The sequence below is a fragment of the Aethalodelphis obliquidens genome, unplaced genomic scaffold (assembly GCF_003676395.1).
Source record: "Aethalodelphis obliquidens isolate GAN/ISIS:26980383/991018 unplaced genomic scaffold, ASM367639v1 scaffold18, whole genome shotgun sequence".
Lineage (NCBI taxonomy): Eukaryota > Metazoa > Chordata > Mammalia > Artiodactyla > Delphinidae > Aethalodelphis > Aethalodelphis obliquidens.
The window spans coordinates 26,803,050-26,826,140 of record NW_020837962.1 but is presented as its reverse complement, the minus strand read 5'-3'; the positions used below and the strand labels follow the sequence as shown (position 1 = coordinate 26,826,140).

The 23,091-nt window shown below is 37.8% G+C and overlaps 1 protein-coding gene across 1 annotated transcript in view; it reads left to right on the top strand.

The window, feature by feature from the left end:
- Positions 1 to 22,879, top strand: part of PLCB1 (phospholipase C beta 1) — a 681,896-nt gene extending 659,017 nt beyond the window's left edge. The window contains exon 32 of the mRNA XM_027118192.1: positions 19,589 to 22,879. Within this exon, the coding sequence (XP_026973993.1) occupies positions 19,589 to 19,816 (228 nt within the window). The 3' untranslated portion in view covers positions 19,817 to 22,879. The remainder of the gene's footprint in view (positions 1 to 19,588) is intronic.
- The last annotated feature ends 212 nt before the right edge of the window (positions 22,880 to 23,091 follow it).

Sequence of the window (23,091 nt, the reverse complement as noted above, 5' to 3'; positions counted from 1 at the left end):
CTCAAAGGGCATTTTTCAGCACAACCTAGATTCTTGATTAGGAAGGGATGGGGGAAGGTTACGTAACCCACAAAGCACTAGGCGTTCTCAGCAAGCAACAGGGAATCCTGCCACCTCCTCTTCCTTATAAGTAATATTTCTTCCAATAAAACCACAGTGTTTACTAAAATTGAGGCACTGGTGGATAAGGTTGCCAGCTGCCCACACCTCTCCTCTCTCCATCCCCTTTACCTCCTACAAAATTAACCAAGATCACAGACCAAGATGTGTTGTCTTTGCAGGGGGAGGAAAGGTTGGGAAATTCATTATGAAGGCGAGTTGCCTTTAGGCTATTTATAATGAATGTCTACTAGAAAAGGACATTTGGCTGACAACCGTTTTCTTCTGCCTTCGCATGACCAAATACAGTAAGAATTCAAAATGAAAACTGAAAAGCAAGGAAGAAGAGCCTACAGCTGGAGCAGTCTGTTTTCACATCTCACGCTGGCGAATGACAAACTCAGAAAGGAGCCCCCTGTGTATTCACTGTCCCGGTTATCTCCTTCTGCTTCTCCGAAGGGCTAAGAAGCCTTTTCTGTTAGCCAAGACTCCTTTGTGCTGCAGCTTAATTTTCCTGGAGTAATTTTAAATACAGATCATGTCTACAGTGCAGCAATTAATGGATAGCCTAAAGACTTATTATTTCAAACTAATTGATATGTAGGAAAAGTTTAAATAACTTAACAGGAAGGGGGAAATTTTAAATGATGTGTGCATGGTGAAATTTAGAATTTCTGTCTGTTTCGGAAGTAGCAAAAACATCTGATTAAGTAGGGGATGTGACCGAAATGTAGAATTGATCTGGAAATCTTTCCCTATTGACGTTCTTGAGCTTGTGATTAGAAGAGAGAAAGATTCAAACATTTCAGAAAAGGGGGATGAGGGGGGTCAGGTCCTCCCCCCAACCCACCCCCACCAATTCTAGGGGATTTTCTTATAAGAGAAATGAAGGCCAGGGTATATTTTGAGTTGTGCTTTTAGGTAAGTGACAAGTAATGGGAAAACGATGCCAGTTTTCCATTGTAACTCTGTGGCCAAATCTTCTTGATTTAAACTAGACTTGAGAGGGAAGTCTACAAAGGCCAAGTTCACCCAGCTGCAACAGAACTTACTCCAAATCACCAGTGCTTCCCCACCCAGGATTGCCTCCAACTTCTAAGAAATGTAAGAAATATGCTGCAATTAATGACAGTACTGGCAAAACAGAACAAAACAAAACAACCCACTTTTCTAATTTCCTCATTCTTCAATCCAGCAAGTTTAAAAGGAAAGTTCAGAAAGTTTATCTGAAGAAAGAATATTCTTTAAATGAAAGAAAGCAGGAACCTTTTAAGAAGCAATTGAGACCTACAATGCTAGATTATGTTGGCAACATTTTCAAGAACAGAAGTTGGCGTTTATAAGGAAACAGAATTCATACCAAGAATAAACCATAGAGGAAAAAAAATCAACCTACCTTTGAAATGTCCTTTTTCACGCTGGATTCATGTCATGAAAATATCTGAATGACTTTGGCCAAGTCACTTAAACTTCATGGTCTTTGGTCTTTTCAAATATAAAATTGCCACATGGGTTGGTGACTTTTCAGGACCCTTCAGTTCTAACTGCCTACTTCATTTTAGGTAGCTCTACCTACTTTTTAATAGATATTATGTCAGGTGTACAGTATTGTATAAATAATAATCTTTAATTCATGACACACCCTTCTCACTGGTTTGTACAAGACCATATTGGTCTATTTATAATATAATAAATACCCTTGAAATAATTACACAACACAAAAACTAGAACACTGTTTCTTTTTCCCCCCTCTGGTACCACTGCCTCTTTTTCCCCACCCTCAATCCTCCAAGGTAGTCATGAATCTGAATCTTGTATATGTAATTGTTGTATTTTTATATTTACATAGGTATAGATATACATACATGCATTATACACATACATGTATGTACATGTATATACATATATATGCACATGTCTACATCATATGCATATATTCCTATAACAGTTTTTTTGTTTTAGTTTTTAATTTTATAAAATATGAATTTAAAAGTATCATACTGAACTATGATAACATAGGTAAAAGTATCATAATGAAATATTACACTGTATATAATCTCTTGAGACCTATGTTTTTCACTAAACTATATAACTATATAGCAATGAGCACATGTATTCACCAAAAGACGCCTACAAGAATGTGCACTGTTTGTAATAGCCCCAAATTGGAATCAGCCTGATGTCTATCAAGTGTTACATGGATAAATAGAGCGTAATATATTCACACCATTGAATACTGTACAGCCATGAGAATGGACAATCCACAATGGTACACAACATAATGGATGCTTTTCACAAACAAGACATGGCATGAAAGGATCTAGATACAAAAGTATACACAATATTATTACATTCATAGGAAGCTAAAAGGGTAGCTACCTTGGGTTGGGGACAGGATGAGGTGATTGGAAGGTGGCAAAAGGGAGGCTTCTTGAGTGCTGGTCATGGTCTCTTTCCTGATCTGGGTGCTGGTTAAATGGGTGTGTTCACTTTGTGAAAGAAAAAACACAAATCCATACACTTATTGTATCAGCTGTTGTTGCATAACAAATACCACTCCAAACTCAGTGCCTGAAATAATAAGCATTTAGTATTAGTCACAAGATGGGGAGCTGGGACTCTTCTGGTCTTGCTTGGTCCCACTCATGTGTCAGCTGAACTCTGCTGATCTTGGCTGGACCCTCTTTCATGGTTGGGGGTCAGCTGGCTCTAGGCTAGTCTAGGATGGCCTCAGCAAGATCAGGTCTCTTCACCTGGTCTCTCATCTGCCAACAGGCAAGCCCAGGCTTATTCACATGCTGGTGGCAGGGTTCAAAGAGCACGAGTGGAAGCACAGGAGGCCTTTTGAGAACTAGAACTAGGGCAGTGTCACCTTTGTCATAGTCTCTTGACAAAAAAATGTCACAAGGGAGGAGTGAATAAGTGTGGCCTTTTAAAATATCAATCTATCATACTTGTGATATAATGCACTTTTAACTATGCATACTAATAAAAATTTTTAATAAAATTAATTATATCTATATACAGTTTATCTATATTGTTGGATGTAACTCTAGTTTGTTTTGACTGCTAACAGTTTACACCATGACTATATTACAGTTTATTTATCCACTCTCCTTTTGGTGGGCATTTTAGGGATTTTCAGTTTATTGCTGTGATATGCAGATCTGCTACAAACATTCTTGCACATGTGGCCTAATACAGAAATTCTGTTCAAGAGATTTTCTTGACTGTATACCAAAGTGTGGATTTGCTATGTCATAAGGAATATGAATCTTCAGTCTTACAAGAAGATGCTAAATTGTTTTCCAAAGTAACTCTACCACTCTATACTTCCCTAAGAGACCCTTTGATCAGACACTTGCCAACAATCAATATTCAAGTCAGACTTCTTAAGAGTTCCCAATAAAATGGGAATAAAATAGCATCTCATGGTGGTCTTTGCCTTTCTCTGATGAGTGAAGAGAATGATCATCCTTTCATTTCTATTTCTTTGTTGTGTCTCTGGTTTTGGCCACACATGTTTCTTAAGTAAAATGCCTATTTGTATCTTATGTTCATTTAAAAAGTTGGGTTATTTTTTCTTATTTCTTTATAGCAATTTTTTTGTATATTCTCGATACTACATTTTTGTCAGATGTGTGTGTTGTGAACATCTTTGCCAGGTTCACACCTGTTTCTTACTTTGTTGAGGTATCATATGATTCACGGATTTCTTAATTTTAAGTGTAAAAGTTTTGTTCTAATGTTTATCATTAGCTATTGAGGCTTGTTTAAGCAATACTTAACTACCCCAAGGTCTGAATTATATTTATTTATATTGCCTTCTAAAAGTTTCAGAGTTTTGGATTTGGCTTTTAAATCTTTCATCTATCTGGAGTTTATCTTTGTGCATGGTTTGTGGTAAGGATCTAATTTCCTATTTATTTATGTAGATAACCATATTTTAAAGCTTTATCTATCAAATAATTCCTCTTTTTCGCACTGATCTGCCATGCCACCATGTTCATATATAAAATTTGCATACATGCATGGGCCAGTTTCTTAGCCACCTATTCCATTCCATTGGTTAACCTGTCTATTCTTGTGTCTGCACCAGTCTCTTGATTACCATAACTCCATAACACACCCTGTGTCTGGTATGATACCCCTTCCTATTGCTAATTGGTTCATCCACTTCTAAGGCCAGTACTTAGAAAGAGTGAGCTCAATCTTATTTGGCTCAATACCTTGAATTCATCTCAAAGAAGCACCAAATCTGTAACTTTCTTATAAATAACATCTGCTGAAAATAGAAAATATTTCAAAATAGCACAGCCTAAACTTTTTTCAGTTTAACCCTTCATACGCACATTTAAAAATTAATAACGAATATCTTTAAATCCGTTTCTCAGATTTCAACGTGCATACGAATTACCTAGAGATCTTGTTAAGAATGCAAATTCTGATTCATTGGGTCTGGGGTAAGCCTGATGTGATACTGCTTATCCTAGTACTTTGAGTAGCAGTGCTTTATAAAGTGATTTTATCCCACACAACTGAGTCGGAGAACTTTTCCTTCTAGAGATGGCATTCTGGCTATCTTTGGAAAACCTTTTGAATTTTTTACCTCACACTTCTATTAATTCAAGAACCTGTTGGGTTCTTTTTAAATCTCTCTGGACATTTTCAGGATCCCTTCCTAATTCTGAGGCATTGGTCAGATATTTCTTTTTTTTTAATGCATTTTTTTCAGTCGACACATACATATATATATATTTTTTTTAATTAATTAATTTTATTTTTGGATGTGTTGGGTCTTCGTTTCTGTGCGAGGGCTTTCTCTAGTTGCGGCAAGCGGGGGCCACTCTTCATCGTGATGTGCGGGCCTCTCACTGTCGTGGCCTCTCTTGTTGCGGAGCACAGGCTCCAGATGCGCAGGCTCAGTAGTTGTGGCTCATGGGCCCAGTTGCTCTGCGGCATGTGTGATCTTCCCAGACCAGGGCTTGAACCAGTGTCCCCTGTACTGGCAGGCAGATTCTCAACCACTGCGCCACCAGGGAAGCTCAGTCAGATATTTCTTGTTGAAGTCTTTTTTTTTCAGTGTAGACTCTTAAGTCTATTAGACCATGTCATATATTTTCAAAGGTATAGACTATTCAACTGAATAAATGTCTACCTGGATGTGGTAAGACCTGGATAACACAGTGGGAATAAGAGACGGAAGAAAAAAAGAACATAATATCCTCTTCTCCATTCTACCTACCATGACAATGTATATCAATTTTGCCTTTGTTCTTCCACTATTCTATATAAGAGTGTCTACCAACTTTCTGCTTTAGTGAATCATTGAGGGAATACAAATATATGGCTTCTTGCTAATGCTTGATAGAAGAGGAGGTTATTGTAAGTAGAAACTGTGGTGTAAGAATAACTAAGTTTGAATTCTGACTTCATTATTTACCAGCTGTGTGACATAGCCACTAAATGATAGTAGTATTTACCTCATAGAATAATGTAATAATTCAAAGAGGTAATCCATGCATATAATTCATGCCAGTTACTTAACCTAGTGCCCAGCATATAATAAATGCTTAATAAATATTCATAGTAATAGTCATTGTTATTTGACAACTATGACAGATAAATTACTAAAAGCCTAGTGGAAGAAAACTTTTGTGCTTAAGACACTGGTGATTAGTTCATTTTCATGTTTGGTAATTGGAGGCTTTGATTTCATGGATTAACTCAGATGCAAGTCTCCCCACAGTGATTTACAGTTTCCAAATCAATAATACGTACTGATTTGGCAATTCATGTTGTATGACTAGCTCAGGTTATTGTGTAACTTTACCTTGGCTCACCAATTATATTTTAAGTTTTTAACCCTTAAGAGACAACTGTTAAACACCATTCAGGATTCCTCAAGCCAACTACCACAGAGCCAGCCATTTACATTAGTAAGTGCTCAATAAATATTCATTAGTCAATTCAGTGATTAACTGTAGCAATTCATACACCTCCACAGGGACTTAAGTGGGTAAAGCAGGAAAAGCATCTTAAGCATGTTATCTTCGAGAAATTAGTATATTATCAGTGTGCTCCCATTTGTTTCTTGAACATAATTTTCCTGATGTCTTAAGAGAACTCACAGGAAGAATTCCTATACTAACAGAATAACCATTCATTAGTTTTCAAGTTCAATGAGACACTAAATAACTCCAACCAGTTGCTTGGCTTTCAACTCATCATTTTGACCTCATAGTAGACACAACTTTCTCAGAAGAGTCCATACCATCATGGTGGCCATGACAGACGCATTTGCAATTTTATTCTGTTACATGTTTTCCAAAGAAGTTGGTTACAGATTTATTAAGTAAATATTAGATATAAAAATAAATATTTTAGGGGAGTAGGATAAGAAAGTGAATGGGGGGAGGGATAGATTGGGAGTTTGGGATTGACATGTACACACAGCTGTATTTAAAATAGATAGCCAGCAAGGACCTACTGTATAGCACAGGGAACTCTGCTTAATATTCTGTAATAACCTAAATGGGAAGAGAATTTGAAAAAGAATAGATATATGTATAACTGAATCACTTTGCTGTATACCTGAAACTAACACAACATTGTTAATCAAATATACTCCAATATAAAATACATTTTAAAAAAAGAGTGAATAGAAATGTATGGCTGAGTAAAGGTGAAAGAAAGCCAAATCATCAATTCTATTTCTGATTGTATTTTAATCCAAAAGACCGTATTTTAAATCAGGTTCCATGTCTTGATTAGGGGCACTTCTCCTTGAAAATATTGATTGCATTTGGCTCCCAAGTCTGAACTGCTAACATACTTGCATAAAGCAAAGAAGTTTAGTTTGTATGTTTGTATTAATGATATGTGATCAAGGCACAGGGACTCTTAGTAAAGAATTATGCACTTACTATGTTTGTTTGAAATATAAACAAAGGATAATTTATTACTTGGTGAGGTGGGTCATTTTCTTTGAGACAGAGCATTTAGTTAGAAGGCAGGTTAAAGAGAAAAAAGTATCAACTTGATTTATTAGAAAAACATTGAAAATAAACATTTTAACAGATATTTATTTTAAAGCAGAAAGCTTTTCCTTTAAACATGCATGATATCTCTGGAATTGTTACTCAATTATTTAATGCAAAGGCCATTTTCTTAAAGGCATTATATTTCTGCTACTAAATTCAGTGCAGTGACATATTTCCTCTTGCAAAATACATTTGGTCTTCTTTTGATGGGATAAACTGTTTCTGAATATGCTCAGTACATCATACATTATTTATTCATCTCAATGTTCAGCATAATTTTTCTTGACAGCCTTTCTCTCACTTGAAATGTTATGTAACAAAACCACCAAAACCAATTGGCATTTGAGTTTATCCCTCTGTTCCATATGCTGCTGAATGAAGAAGGAAATAAACACACATCGTCACTCTGCTGGGCACATTTCAGACACAGCCTATCTTTTCTCCTGTACATTAATGTCTCTTCTCCACAGAAATAATTTCACAGCAGTTTTAGATTCGTGCTACATTATATATGACCACTGAGGTTACAGTCTATATAGCAGAGACCAAAAGATATCCAAGTTCACATTTACTTGGATTGCTGCTTGAATTTAATGTGCTTCAAGGCCAAATAGATCTGTGTAGATTCAGAAAGGAATGATTGTTTTTCAACTTAAATCTAGGCACTGGACAATTTATGGTAGATCTTCAGCTCAAGTAATTTATAAGCAAGTCAAATAATATCAAAGTGCATTATACGTTAGGGCACATCAATCCCAAAACTATAAGTAAATCCCTGTAATTTTTACACCTAATGTATGCCAGCTAATAAATTCAAAAACTAAGTGAATGTCTTAGTTTGCGTGCCCCCAGAGGCAAACCCTCGGATGAGGATTTGAATACACGCAGTGATTCTGAGAAGTGATCCCAGGAAACTAGTAGAGGGTAGTGAAGGGAGGCAGGAAAGGGAAGGCAGCAGTAAAAAGTGTGTTTGTTATCAAGCAAGTTACAACCATGGGCAACCGGTGCTCAACCCTATTGGGAGACTATGTAGAAGATGCACCTTAGAGTTATTCCATCTAAAGGGTAAGGGAGCTAGAGTATATGCTTATGCCAACTACTGGGCTGCACTTCCAGGCAGCTGTGCTCTCTACTAGAGAAAGCAGGCAGTTGGAAATAGGACAGTCTACATTATAATGGTTAGTCCAAAGGGCTCTAGGCTGGACAATGGCTATCACTGCTATAGTTACTTCTGAATTGAACGAGAAACCTCCCCGCCACCCAAGATTATAATGCTACAGCCTCAATAATCCAGACTTCAATGTCATTGAATCCAGTACTTTCCATCTGATATATGTACCTTGACAATATTCAAATGTGTTTAGGTTTACAAAATACTTTCCAAATCTGACGCTACTTTTTTGGCAAGACTTAATCACTAAATATACAAATGGTTCCCAAGAATCCACATATATAAGACTCTCCTGCAAAGCTACCTTAAGTTCTAAATCAGTAGTTCTCAAACTTTGGGATGTATCAGAATCAGCCAGAGGGTTTACTAATACACAGATCACTGGGCCTGATAACTTGCATTTCTAATAAGATCCCAGGTGATGTTGATGCTCTATGTAACTTCACCCACTTCACTTACCCCAGGCCTAATCATTTTTGTTTTACCATTATTACCAAAAGGATACTATACATTTTAGAGAAAGGAAATTTTAGGAAGCCTTGAAATACACTTTCCAAATAACTGGAAGTGTTAAGTAGAGGAAGCTTTTTCCACCTCGAAGAAGTCAAGGTTGGAATCTTCTATCCACAGTTGAAAATTCTATAATATTTATTTGACTGACATGCATAGAAAGATGGTCATTCATAGGTAAGGATTAGATTGATAGGTTTTCTGAGTGGGATTTCATTTAACACTATGAAAAATTATGCATTTAATAATGTTTTTATTATTGTTTGGTCACTGATCTCTGGGGTATTTCCAACTTTTACAGTGTTTTATTTTACTTAGCCTACATTAGACAAAATAGTCATGTTTTAAAAAGATAATTTGGAGTTCTTATATTGTTACGTTTTCAGTTATTTTGGAATGTAATTGGATGTGCCACAGAGAGTAAGAGGGAAATGATATGGGTGAGTCTTTGATAAATTTAAGTGGCAGTCACGTGAACAAGTGTGCAAGGGGACAGGAATTTAATGATGTCCAGTACTTCTGGTCTTAGGTAATTCCTACTCTAGGATACCAAGGAGAGATGATCACTTCCTCCTCTGTGCTACTGCTGTATATTGCTTATCACTTTATCATGGTATTTATCTCAGTATATCACATTATTATTTTATGTTTCATATCTCCCACTGGTCTTGAAACCAGGGCTGTGTCTCATTCATGTCTCTATGTCTAGCATTAGTCACAGTGCCAGGTACACAGAAGGGCACTCAGTAAATTTTGGATAAATGAATGAATAAGTCAAAGAATTCATGAGGGAGTAAAGGCAAAAAAGTGAGTAAATGTAGAGAATGAACCATGAATCGATGGCATTTGCCATCCAGCCCAGTACTGCAAGTATTGGGACATGTTCCCTAATTTGGGATTAGGATGGCTTTCTGGCCAACGAAGTCACCTGAGAACTAGAACAGGTTTGGTAGAACCTACTAGACTTTTCTGTCACCAGTAGCTTTTCCTAAAGTCATTTATCCCTGTGTAAGTAAGGTTGCCTATGACCCATTAGAAGGGCTTTCAATCCCTTAGATTGGGTGATTTGAAGAAGTCACCCAGGTTTTTAGAAGCAGCCTTGGGGTTATCCACACCAGGAGATGGTCAGATGATGGCAAGTTGGAAGCAGAAATTAAGATTTAGCTGACTAGTTCAGCTTTGTTCTCGAAGCAGAAGGAAAAGGAATAATGTCTTAAAATTGATTTGCAATATTACTTAATTGAAGTCTTCCATTTCTGTCCTTATAAGAATAGCTTCATGATAGCCATAGACTATATATTGTGTTGACCAAAAAGCTCTTTTGTTTTTTTGGGTTTTTCCATAAGGTGTATGGAAAACCTGAACGAGCTTTTTGGCCAACCCAATACATTTTAATCCAGTGATAACAATGGAAGAAAATGGAGATTTTTTTCACCCAACACTTTTCTTGTAGAAGAGAAATAAAGATTGATGGAAAATTATAATGCCCCTGGGATTCATAACACTAGCTCTTTCTTATAGCTATAAAATAGCTATAAAGTACTCAAGATTTATTGTTAGGATTATTCTCTAATTTTACTTTAAATCCAGAATAAATAAACCAAATATGCCCCAGGCAACCTTAAGAGACCATCTTTATGGCATAAAATTGCCTAATAAAGATGAATCATAAATTGGAGAAACACTTGTCATAACTACACATATTCCCTTAACCTTAACATAAATCATGCAACACAAATTATATATGTGAGAATGTATTGGTTAGCATAACACTGGCTGCTCTAACAAACAGCACCAAAATACAATATAATTCTATTTCTTTTTTCATATAACAGCCCATTGTGGGTGTTTCTGGTTGGTAGACAACATGCTTCCACATGGTAATTTAGAGAACCATATTCTTTTCATAATGTGGCTCCATCATCCTCTAGGACTTAGCTGGAAAAGGGAAAGAGACAGTAAAGATGCCCCCATGTGCCTTTTAACAAGCTGGCCCTGATATTTTATTGGCAAGAACTGGTCAAGTGCCCCCCTGGGTGCAAAGATAGTGAGGGGGCTTGTAAACATTGTTCTTGTCTAGGCAGCTGCCATCCAGGCATAGCAGACACTATGAAAGGGTGAATGTAAATTCGGGGGATAACTTGTCATATTTTGCCATGTAGACCAAGATAATGGAATTCAAATCTGCTATACCTAGAATTACTCTGAATTGACTGCCACTCATGTAAGACCCCAAAGATAAGTCAGCAGAGTAACCACTTTATGTTCCAAATCACCTCTGAAGACCTCATGAAAAACAGAGATCCATCAGAGAAAGGATTTGGCCTTGAAGACTTAAAAAAGAGCATTTCTATAAAACACCTTGTAATTGGGTTAATCAGATTCCCCATTCCAAACCCTGTGGGTTTAGCAGTCACATCACCAAATTTTGATAAAGGAGGAAATAGGAAAATAGACATCTCAAATTATTTAGCAAGTCCCTTCCAGAGGAGCTGCCTAGAATAGGGCCAAAAGCTTATTCCAGGTATAAGTGTCTTTTTCTTCCCAGCAAGGAGCTCCTTGCCACAGATTCAGAACACCAGCGCGATGTGGTTATGCCTCCATTCATGCAGCAAAGAGGATGGCAGCCAATCCCTGAGCTGGGAGGACTCGGCAGACTTCTGGGTAGTTGCCTCTCACGTCCAAAGACATACCTATAGAATATATTACCCAGACACTCTGGAAGTTGCAAATTGACCTGCAAGGTAGCTTTTTTTTTTTTAATTTCTAATTTAGGTGCTAAAACTGACAAACCAGAAGATTTAACATGAAAATCCATATTGCTAGCTTCCTTTGAAAAATCAGATGCAGCAACCTTGGGCAGGTATGTGGCAGCAATCTAGTTGGCAATTTTGGGCGGCTCCTCTTTGTAACCAAGGACCCGAGGACCACCCTCTGCAATCCCACAGTTCTCGCCTGGCCCCAGTCTCTCATTTACCTTTCTACCTGGCCCCATTTCAGTTTTCTGGCTCTGAGAAAATTCATTATAGTTGCCAACTTGACCTGAGATGGAGAATTCAGGAGTGAAAACCAGACTGCTCCAAACCCCTCCAAGGTCAAGAGATCAAATGTCTAATTTCCCCTCAGATTGAGTTGTAAACGGTCAACCTAAAACCACAGTAATTTAAGCAGAAGATGTAAACATCATGTTTAGAAGGAGTGACCATCTAATTAGAAAATACTCGCTCCCTAAACATCAAAATCAATTGTCCTGATAAAACCCGAGTATGGCTAACCACTCTTGAAATACACATTTACAAAAAGAAAAAGAAAAACCCAAACTAATTTTAGGTGATTGGGAGAAGAGCATTCTCTAGGGATGTGGCTGAGTTCATTCTAGGACACAACACAGCCTGTCTCTTGCTTTTTAAATGCACAGGCTTTAAATCAAGAGGGAGAGCAGTTCTGGCTGGGGCTCAAGTGTGGGTAATTAAGAATTAAAAGGAGTTAAGACAGGTGCGTGCAGGTGAGGACACTGATCTGAAGGGAGGCCCAATCAGGGCAGGACCTCCTTGAGAATAAGTCTTGGGAGGTCACCCTGGCAGGTCTGAAGGGCTCCCAGCCCAAGACTTTCCTAAGTGGATGTTTCCCTGGGACTCCCACTTCTCTGAGATGATTGCAGCACCACCTGCACTATAAACATTTGTTTCTAATGTGACTCAGCATAGGAACTGAAATCATAATGTAAGTTCAATTCTTCCCTGCTGGTGGTATTCCACTTGATGGCGAAAAAATACACACTTCATCTAAAAATAATTAGCCCTTGCATGGCTTTTATTTCCACTGACTTGAGGCTTTTTATTGATTCTTTTAGGGTTTCTGTGGTTGAGAGAATGGGATTCTTCTGGTAATGCCTTCTTAGCCTCCGTCCAGTGGACATAAATCACGCTTTGCTGTCATGCCCTTGCTTCTGGTGGAGCAGCTAAATCAGGAGCCACAAACTGAAGACTAAACTGAGCTTTTTATTTGACTCTTGGTACTTGTTAACATTTTTGAATTTGAGTGTTTTAAACATGAAATACAATTCCAGTTAGCCACAGGTGTTGGTACTCCTCTATTGCCTTATACCAAACCTAATTCACAGATTTATGTTGTTTCTTGGTCCCCATGGATATTTGAATTTAGAGATTTTGAAATTACTATTCCTGTATTAAATTGATTCATGCATGAAAAGTCTTAAGAACAGTGCATACCATACAGTAAACACACAGTAAATTGCAATTACTACTTTCATTGTATTACCTTCATTATTTTTGTGGTTCTATATTTCATTGCAATTTACTACCAATATTTACTAGATTGGTTCTATCCCAAGAGATCTTTCTTTTTCCTTTAAACTGGATTTTTTAAATTCCAATTTTCCATTTGCTTATCCTTTCTTGGAGTATCCAACTCTTTACAGAAATAGTCTGATTAAATTAGACTGCACTTAATGGCAAACAGGAAAACAGCCAGCTGACCAAATAAACAGGTCCTAAACTGAAGAATTACATAGGGGAAGTGAAAAGCCAGTGTCTTCCAAGCATGACAGACACAAACAGAAAAGTCCAGTGAAGGCTTAGAAATAGACCAGGTTAACTGCAGCTGGATTAGAGCCCCTTTTGTTTTCCAAGAGCCTGAATAGGCGTACCTTGTTTTACTGCACTTCACTTTATTGCACTTTGCAGATATCGCTTTTTTTTTCTTTTTTAACAAATTGAGAGTTTGTGGCAGCCCCATGTCAAGCAAGTCTATCAGTACCATTTTCCCAACAGCATTTGCTCACTTCTTGTTTCTATGTCACATTTTGGTAATTCTCATAATATTTCAAACCCTCCACCAGCAAAGAGATTTACAACTCACTGAAGGCTCAGATGATTGCTAGTATTTTTAGCAATAAAATATTTTTAATTAAGTTATATACATTGTTTTTTTAGACATAATGCTATTGCACATTTAGTAGACTATAGTATTGTATAAACTTTTATATGCACTGGGAAACAAAAAATTCATGTAACTTTCATTATTGCAATATTCGCTTTATTGCGGTGGTCTGGAACTGAAACTACAGTATCTCCGAAGTATGCCTGTAGTCTATTATTAAGAGGGCATGTCAGTAAGACCCTATGCCATGGAACCCCTCCTCAGCATCACTTTTCATTAACAGACACTTCCCAGTTATTTGTGACAGCAACTTTAATACCCTAGACACATAAGGAAAATACACTGAAGTTATTTGTTATTCTTCTATCAACACACAGAATATCAGGTTATTAAGATCTTCACAAATCCTGTTTTTACAGAGGAAAGGGGTTGGCCTGGAATGGTGGGGTTGGAGCCTGGATTAGGAGGCAAGAGTTTGGTGTTCAGATCTTGCTTCTGCACTAAATCACCTGGGTGGTAGGCTTCAGTTTCCTTATTTAAAAAATAATGGTTAATAATGTGCAGAGTATGTATTCACTCAAGTCTCTTAGCTTCCTTAGCCCAGAGCACAGGTCTTCTTCAAAGATTTCAACCATCTTTTGGTAATTTAAGTACAATAGCAACTTTCAGTTTGACAAGGTGTCTCTGGACCATGATTAATCATTTTGGCAGAATCAAAATAGTTTTTCTCTTTCACATTCATTTTTATTCCCAGCTATGATAGTCCTCTGCTGAATCTTCCTACAGAAAGCACCAAACTAAAAATAGAAAATTCCTAGTGTTACTAAACCCAACTTGGACCCACTCATTCGCTGCACAGCAAAGCCAATCTACTGACACCGGGTTGTAGTGAAGGAAAGTACAGCATTTATTTGCAGGGTGCCAAGCAAGGAGAATGAGCAGCTCATGCTCAAAAGACCCGAAGTTCCCAATGGCTTTCAGGGAAGGGTTTTTAAAGGCAACATTTGAGGTGAGGGCTGCAGGGTGCATGACTTTCTTCTGATTGGTTGGTGCTGAGGTAAAAGGGTGGTGTCTCAGAATCTTAATCATCAGCCTTCTGGTTCCAACCAGTTTGGGGCCTATGTGCTTGTGGTCAGCATGTAGTCACCATCCTCCACCTGGGTGGGGGGATCTTACTTTCTGTAGAAAAACTCAGAGATATGTGTCACACTGTTATGTATATCTCTTGAGGAGAAACTAGGGCTCTGTTTTATCACTGACTATTGTTTGAGCTGTCATTACTTTTCTTGCTTAACTGCTTTTCCTTTGTTTCTGCGTTCCTTCACTTCCCTAATTAGTAACTGCTTGTGCCTGCTCTTTGAAACTCAGGGAAGGCCTAGGAGACTAAAAGCCTTTTTCTTCAAACAAGAAACAGGGGACATGGAGGAGCTTTTGTACCCAGGAGGGTCCTGCAGGGTTCTGCTCAGTTTCAATCTCCCCTTTTCTTTGATACTCCTCAATCCTAAGGGGAACCAGGGTGGGATAAGAAAGGGAATAAAGTTTTGGATAGAGAGGTTAGTCATAAACTTGGCAGGGGAACTCTGTTTTAGGGGCACTTGATTTCACTAGGCCTTAATAGCAGGCATCTATAAGGAGAGAGTACTCCAGCTCTAACACAAAACTTTCAAGGTCTAGAATGCGCATGTTAGCTGGGATGAAGTGGCTTAGCAAGTAGCATAATTATTGCCTTACATTTTAGTATACAGTCAGCCCTCCATATCCATGGGTTCCATATCTATGGATTCAACCAACCTCAGATTGAAAATCTTTGAAAAAAATTTCAGGAAGTTACAGAAAGCAACACTTGAATTTACTACATGCCAGCAACTATTTACTTAGCATTTACATTGAATTTACAACTATTTACATAGCACTGACATTGTATTAAGTATTATAAGTAATCTAGAGGTGATTTAATGGGAGGATGCTCATATGTTATATGCACCATTTCATATAAGGGACTTGAGCATCCTCAGATTTTGGTGAGGCCCACACCACAGAATTTCATGAACATTTCTGAGAGAAATTATGGGAGTCATGGGGGAAATGCTACAATAATACTGCATAAAACACAAAACTTCTCTGACAATAATAAATATTTATTTAGTTCACGACTTTCAGAGTTCAGCTGATCTAGGCTGAGCATAGCTGATCTTAGTTGGGCTCTAGACTCCTAATAGATGGAGCTTTTTAGAAACAGAGCCAGATCTTGCCCTGCATACTTTTCATATTTTCTTGTAATAAACAGGTATTCCATTTATAAGAAGAAAAATATAAAGAGAAAAGCTCTAAGTTGAAATTCAAGTAAATGCACATTTGTAATTCATTCATTAATAAAGACTTTTTTTTAAAGAGTGAAATATATGGCATTTAATATACATTTAATTTAGTTTACAAATTAATCATATTAATTTATTAAAATAGTTTAGAGTATAATAAAATCTACTACTAATCCATGATAAAAGGAAGTATCTACCAAAGTTATAATTTAGCCACAACTGGGTCAATTTTTAAATTAAAAAATATAAAATTAGATTATTATTATTATTGTGATATTGTGATTTATAATAAGGAATATACATTTGGTCTTCATCCCAGTTCCTGGCACAGAGCTCCTGAAACCCTTGAATTTCCTAAGTGTTAAGAGCAATAAAGGTGTCTTTTGTTATGTTAATGAGGTGACTTGGGGGAAGCACCTAAGGATGGGGCTGGTTGTCAGGGGAACTAAGCTAATGATTGGAGGGTTGAAACTTTAACATCCATCCTCCTGACCTCCTCCTGGGAGAGGGCAGGGGCTGCAAATTGAGTTCACTGGCCAGTGGCCAACGAGTTACATCAGTCATGACTACATAGAAAGCCTACACAAAACCCCAAAAGGACAGGGTTCAGAGATCTTCCACATTGGTGAACACATGGAGATTGGGGAGAGGGGTCCACCTGGAGAGGGCATGGAAGCTCTGTGCCCTTTCCCCATACCTTGTCCTGTACATCTGGCTGTTCCTGAGTTGTGTCCTTTTATAATAAACCAATGAGGCGCAGTGGTTGAGAATCTGCCTGCCAATGCAGGGGACACAGGTTCAAGCCCTGGTCTGGGAAGATCCCACATGCTGCGGAGCAACTGGGCCTGTGAGCCACAACTACTGAGCCTGCGCGTCTGGAGCCTATGCTCTGCAACAAGAGAGGCCGCGATAGTAAGAGGCCCGCGCATCGCGATGAAGAGTGGCCCCCGCTTGCCGCAACTAGAGAAAGCCCTCGCACAGAAACAAAGACCCAACACAGCCAAAATAATTAATTAATTAATTAATTATAAGAAACCAATGATCTAGTAAGAAAATGTTTCTCTGAGTTCTGTGAGCGACTCTACCAATCTAATCTAAGTGAGGGGATCGTGGGAGCCTCCAAACTGTAGCCAGTCAGGCAGAACCACAGGTGACAACCTGGACTTGCAGTTGGCCTCTAAAGTTGGGGGAGGGGCGTGGGGCAGTCTTGTAGGACTGAGCCCTTAACCTGGGGGATCTGATGCTATCTCCAGGTATATATAGTGTCAGAATCGAATTCAATTGTAGGACACCCAGCTGGTGTCACAGAGAATTGCTTGGCGGTGTGGGGAAAAATACCCCCATATCTGAACTGGGTGCAGAATCATAATTATTAAAATTAGATTACTAAAAATTACCAGAAAATGTTAGTTTAAGTGTTTATTTGGCATTTTCTCACATTTCATATTTTCTTTTTATTTTTTTCATAAGTTAAAAAAGGAAACAGTCTATCAAGCACCATAGGGTCTTGTCCACCAATGACCTAAGAGAAATCGGTGTCTAGGTCAGGTGCAATATATCTATACTGAAGGTCCCCCAGTCTAACCTAAATGAAATCCGCTGTTTCTTAAACATAGGACCCCATGCTTTTCTCCCTTTCCCTACATTTTTTGGAAACGAAACTTTAACTGCATGTGTTGCTGAACTAAAATTGAGACAAATTCATGACGAGGTCTGAATGGTGGTAAATGGAAGCTGTCAGACACCAGGCTGAGATTTCACTTATGCCAGAGTGTGTCAGTGCAAAAGCCCCACCTGGGGAGAAACTGGCCATTGCCTTCTTATATCTGATGCTCCGGAGTGTTGTCCCCAGTGCTGAGGGTGGAGCTGTGTGTGAAGGTGCCTTTACCACATCATGGCAATGTGAACCTCAGGCCCTGTGGGTATCCCTCTCATAGAGTGTTTCCTTCTTGGTTTATTGGAATTCACATGCCAGGACAACATATTCATAAATACCCAATATTTGATATTTGGGGGGAATAGGGGACTTTCAATACTCAGGCCAAGCCATTTTTATCAGGCACTTTTTGATGTGGAAAAAAAAAAAAAGCTCATTCAAACAGATCCACAATCCATTATTCGAGACTCTTGGGGCCTCTTGTTTTTCAGAATTCATAATTTTTCTGATTTTAGAAAAGGAATATGATGCATATACCATAAGCATTATATCCCAAGGGGGCCCAGGTCACCCTCATAATCAAACAAATTAATATGTCTACAGTACCATGTATGGACATTCACAAGAAGTGGGATTAAATAAGGATTATAAATAGCATTACATCAAAGTCAATGATTTTGTTACAAATTTATAAAAAACTTCTCAATTTCAGAATTTTGGAGATTTTAGAATTGCAGATAAGGGATTACTGATCTCTATTAAGTTTGGCAAAGTTAATACATAATACTTAATACATAATAATAAGGGATTACTGATCTGTACTAATTTTGGCAAAACTTCTCTGGCATAGAAGCGAGAACAAAAAGGAATTGAACTAAAGGAGATGTTCTCAAGCTGCTGGCACTGAAGAAAGAGGGGTCCGGACACCGCAGGGCAGATGACCTGAAGACTGTCTTCATCCCAGGTGGTCAGGGGTCAGACTGCATTGAAGCTGCAGACAGAGGACATACAGCCAGGATTGAGACCAAAAGTAGAATTGGGAGCTCAGAGTAGAACCAGGACAGGAAGATTGTCAGTGTGTCCAAAGTAGACCAGCCACAGCCACATCGGCATCACCCGGGAGCTGCTGAGAAATGCAAGATCTTGGGTGTTTAGGAAAAGCATTTAGTCTCTCACGCCATATCTAAGATTAAGCTCTCTGCTTATCATTCAATAAACAGAGAAAATTTTATTCAAAATCCTGGGTTTCATCTGGGCTCTGAGCAGCAGAGCGTCCTAGCAGGTAGCACCCACCGCCCCTCACCCCACTTCTACCAGATACCCAGCTTTTACTTGTTTTATGGCTGAGGCCAGCATAAGCCTGCATTTGAAGAAAGGGTTCTGTGACTTTTAAAAGTCTGAAAATTCTCCAGAGCATTAAACAGATAAATTTGAAGGCAGTTTTAAAAGGTAGGTAAAACGGTTTATGAAGCAAATAAAAATTTGAAAGAAAAAAAGGAATCAGAATAAACAGGTGATAAAAGAAGTGAAGATAGATGTTCAGGTTGGCAATATGAGTATGCTCAGTTTGTAAAATGCATTTAGCTCTGGGTTAGAAACAGCCTCTGGATGAGGCTGCACTTCATAAAGCCCACGCCTTGACCGTCTGTCCACTCCAATTGACTTTGTGGCTCTCCCAGCCTGATTCATGGCTGACCTTGATACCCTCAGCTATTGGTGACTTTTAGCTGTGAACAAATGACATGTCCAACGAACCTCAGTTTCACATCATGATATTAAAATTAATTGGTCCCTCCCCTCTTTGTACATCTCTTTCAAGGAGTTTCTACATGGGTGGTTATAGAAACCCAAATGACATAAAATCATCCTCTTTCTTGCTGTCTCCCAGCTGCAGGTGGAGCTAGAGCAGGAGTACCAAGACAAGTTCAAAAGGCTGCCCCTGGAGATTTTGGAATTCGTGCAGGAAGCCATGAAAGGGAAGATCAGTGAAGACAGCAATCACAGCTCTGTCCCTCCCCTGCTGACCTCAGACCCTGGAAAACTGAACCACAAGCCTCCTTCCAGTGAGAAGCTGGAAGGAGAAAACCCAGGAAAAGAATTTGATACTCCCCTGTGATTGTTTCTTCCTGGCCTTCAGAACACGCATGGCCACTCCAGCTCCATCGGACTCTCTCTTACAAAGATCACTGCCCAGGAGCATCTTCCTGAGAAGCATCCCTTAGATTAAAATCCACACTGGAGGGAGAGTTCCAGAAGGATCCATTCAGCTTCCCCATACCCAGGCTCCATGTGTTATGTGGAAACTACTGCAGGTCTGCTAGTGAAGAGTGCATGTATGTGGTGGGATTTTGGTTTTCTTTCCAGTAGTAAATTCAAAGCAGGCAGCTTCCAGGCTCCACGGAACATTTAATGAAGGACAGCGTCTTCTTTGAAGAAAAGCAAGCTCATGTTTTTAGTTGAAGCTCTGGTGTAAAGTATGTCAAAGTAATAGAAATAGTTGAGAAATGCATAGCACTATTTAACACTATTGAACAGCCAACTTTGAGCATTTTTTTCCTAACTGCCCCTCAACTACCATATCTTCGAGTTAACATGCATATTAAATTGTTTCATCCTTTGCTTTGCAAGCACTGGCGGCTTGCAATTTGCTAATTTATTTATCATAGAGGCATCAGTGTATTTGTTGCTGACATGGCTTTATTGGATACCATAGTGACTCAAATAAGCTGGTTTTCTGCCTTGATTGTGTCCTTGTCCAGTAAAGCCATCCCCAGACTTGGCAACATGACTTGTACGTTTGGCTGTGTGAGCAAGTTGGCCACACACTTCCAGGCAGTGTGCTATCTGAGTCGACTATTTGCACTCAAAGTCTGGGTATTCATTGGTTATTGGCCTAAAATCATTAAACAACTACAAAGATCTTTTTAATTGAATAAAAATAGTTGAGCCGATGAATGATGAGCAGAGATTCAATCAGAGTGAATAGGTTCCAGCAGTTATTTTGCTGTCTGACTTTCTTTATGGTTCATTTATTTTTAATATAGAGATAAAGATTAAATATTTATCTAGAGACTACACAGACCCACATATAAATGGTATATGTTATCTACATGTATATATGTATGCACTCAGCCATATAAGTACATACATATACACCACATACACATACACACACACACATTCATATGAGTGTGAATATGAGTTTCTTAATTGGCAATAATCCAGGTCTCTTCCACAAGACGTAAAACCAATTCAATGACAGAGAAGAAAATGGTCAAATATCTACATTATGTGGATATTAAATTACATTAAAATTCTAAGAAACAATTGATGGAGGCTTTGATGCAAGTTGAGGTAGATTGAGAACTTAAAATATGACTTTGATGTATATTTTGTATGATCAAAAACTGGATTTTAAGTATTTTAAGCTTGTTTTAATGGTCAGAATATACAAAAATGTATAGGACAGCAATATGGAAATGTATTAGTATCTTCCATAATTTTTAAATCTGAAAGATTTCAATTTATTTCTCACATTAAAAAAATCTTTCATTATATATTTACTATGTACATTTAATTCACTTAACTGTCTTTTTGTTAAGTTCCTATGTTAAGTGGCATAGGAGAAACAAATTATATTATGGTGAAACTGATTTAAAACATTATTGAAAGGTCTTAAGTAAGAGAGAATAATTATATAGAGGAAAATATAACTTAGAGAGTAACACAAAGAACATTGAAGTTAAAGCCCTGAAGCAAGATGTGCAGTTTTATTTTACTTTAAACCTGTCTGATTGTAGCTTAGTAAAACATTTTAAAACACAAAAACTAGTTGTGTCCTGAAAATTGTGTTTTAAGAATTTAATATTTTTATGGAAATTATTCTATTTAACTTTAAGCAATAACTACAGATCACAATTAAGTTTTAATCAAAATGAGGGCTTAGTTCAAACATTAGGAAGTAGTGTTTGATTAAAAAACACATCTAGGGAGACACAAGGGGAAAAAAAATCCCATCCCCTTTGGAGATGACTATATTTTGATCTAAAGGATTTAGGGTGTTAATTAGACACTTAATAAAACTTAACTTCCACTGAATGAGAACTCTTTTGTAAATCATTCTACTTTTGCACCTTGAAAGAAAGGCATTAATCATAAGGAAGCAAGAATGGTCAAAATAGAATGCTGCATTTTTATAAACAAAATTACAGACTGGCTAAAATTGCAGAAGAATGAACTAATAATAGCATTAATAACCAAATGCAATGGTGATTATTACAGAACATTGTATCACATTTTAGTCCAGAGATAGACTAAAGTTGAATAACCTTGACTTACACAAAACTGTTTTGGTAGTTGGATTTCATTACCTTAGTGACTCTAGTCATTTTGCAATATGTTTGTATTTGGCCATTTCCTGTAATCACATTTTTATATCTGTACAATGACACTTTTTGCAGTTGTGGGGGTAGCGTGTAACACTGTCCATCTTGCATCATTGAAGTTACTACAGTGATACTATCATTTAATAATATTAATATTACTTGAAATAGACTAAGATAAAGAAAAAGGGTCTATATGATGTGCAGTTTTGTGCCTTTCTGTATTTGCCTTGTTCTTTGTTGAATGTGTGAAATTCTGTACTGTGGTTTTTCCTATAATAGAGAGTAGATCTGTGTATTAAATTAGACTATGCCCCTATGATACCCTTACACTACTGAGAATAGCATGGTTTGGGCCATGTACTGAGAATTTTCAAAGTTCTAATGACATGCCATGTGTTTTTGGTTTTTAACAGTTCATTTTACCATTTCAATATCACCATACATTAATTAATACTCCTATGATAGATAAGCTATCATTAAATAATTTTGAAAGAAAGGGCCATTGCTTGCATTACTTTGAATTTAATGTTGTGCTTGTGCACTGTATAAATATTGTTTGTGATGGATTGGACATTGTGACTTTTGCCTTTTCAGAAGAAAAAAAGATAGGACAAAGTATTTGAAGCTCTTAAAATGTACATATTTTGGTTCTTCTATCTCAAATTATTTAAAATGCATAATTCACATTTTTGTAATAATTCTATGCAATTTTGTGGCATGATGTTTCTTCCACTTGTAATTTTATGTGCTTTCATCACAAATCCAAAGGAAACAATAAAAATTTCTTAACACAACCCAGCTGTTATTTCGTGGTGTTGGAGCCAAACTTCTTCTGATGGGCAGGAAGGTGGGAGCAGAATTGATACCAATTTTTAGGGAAGTAATGCCCACCCTGATGGGGCACATCAGTGCCTGTGCAGGAAATCAGGAGACTGCAATGCTTGGGTCGGAGGGCACAGTTGTCATCATTCCATCAGTCCACCACCTCCTTCCGGAAATGGCGTTA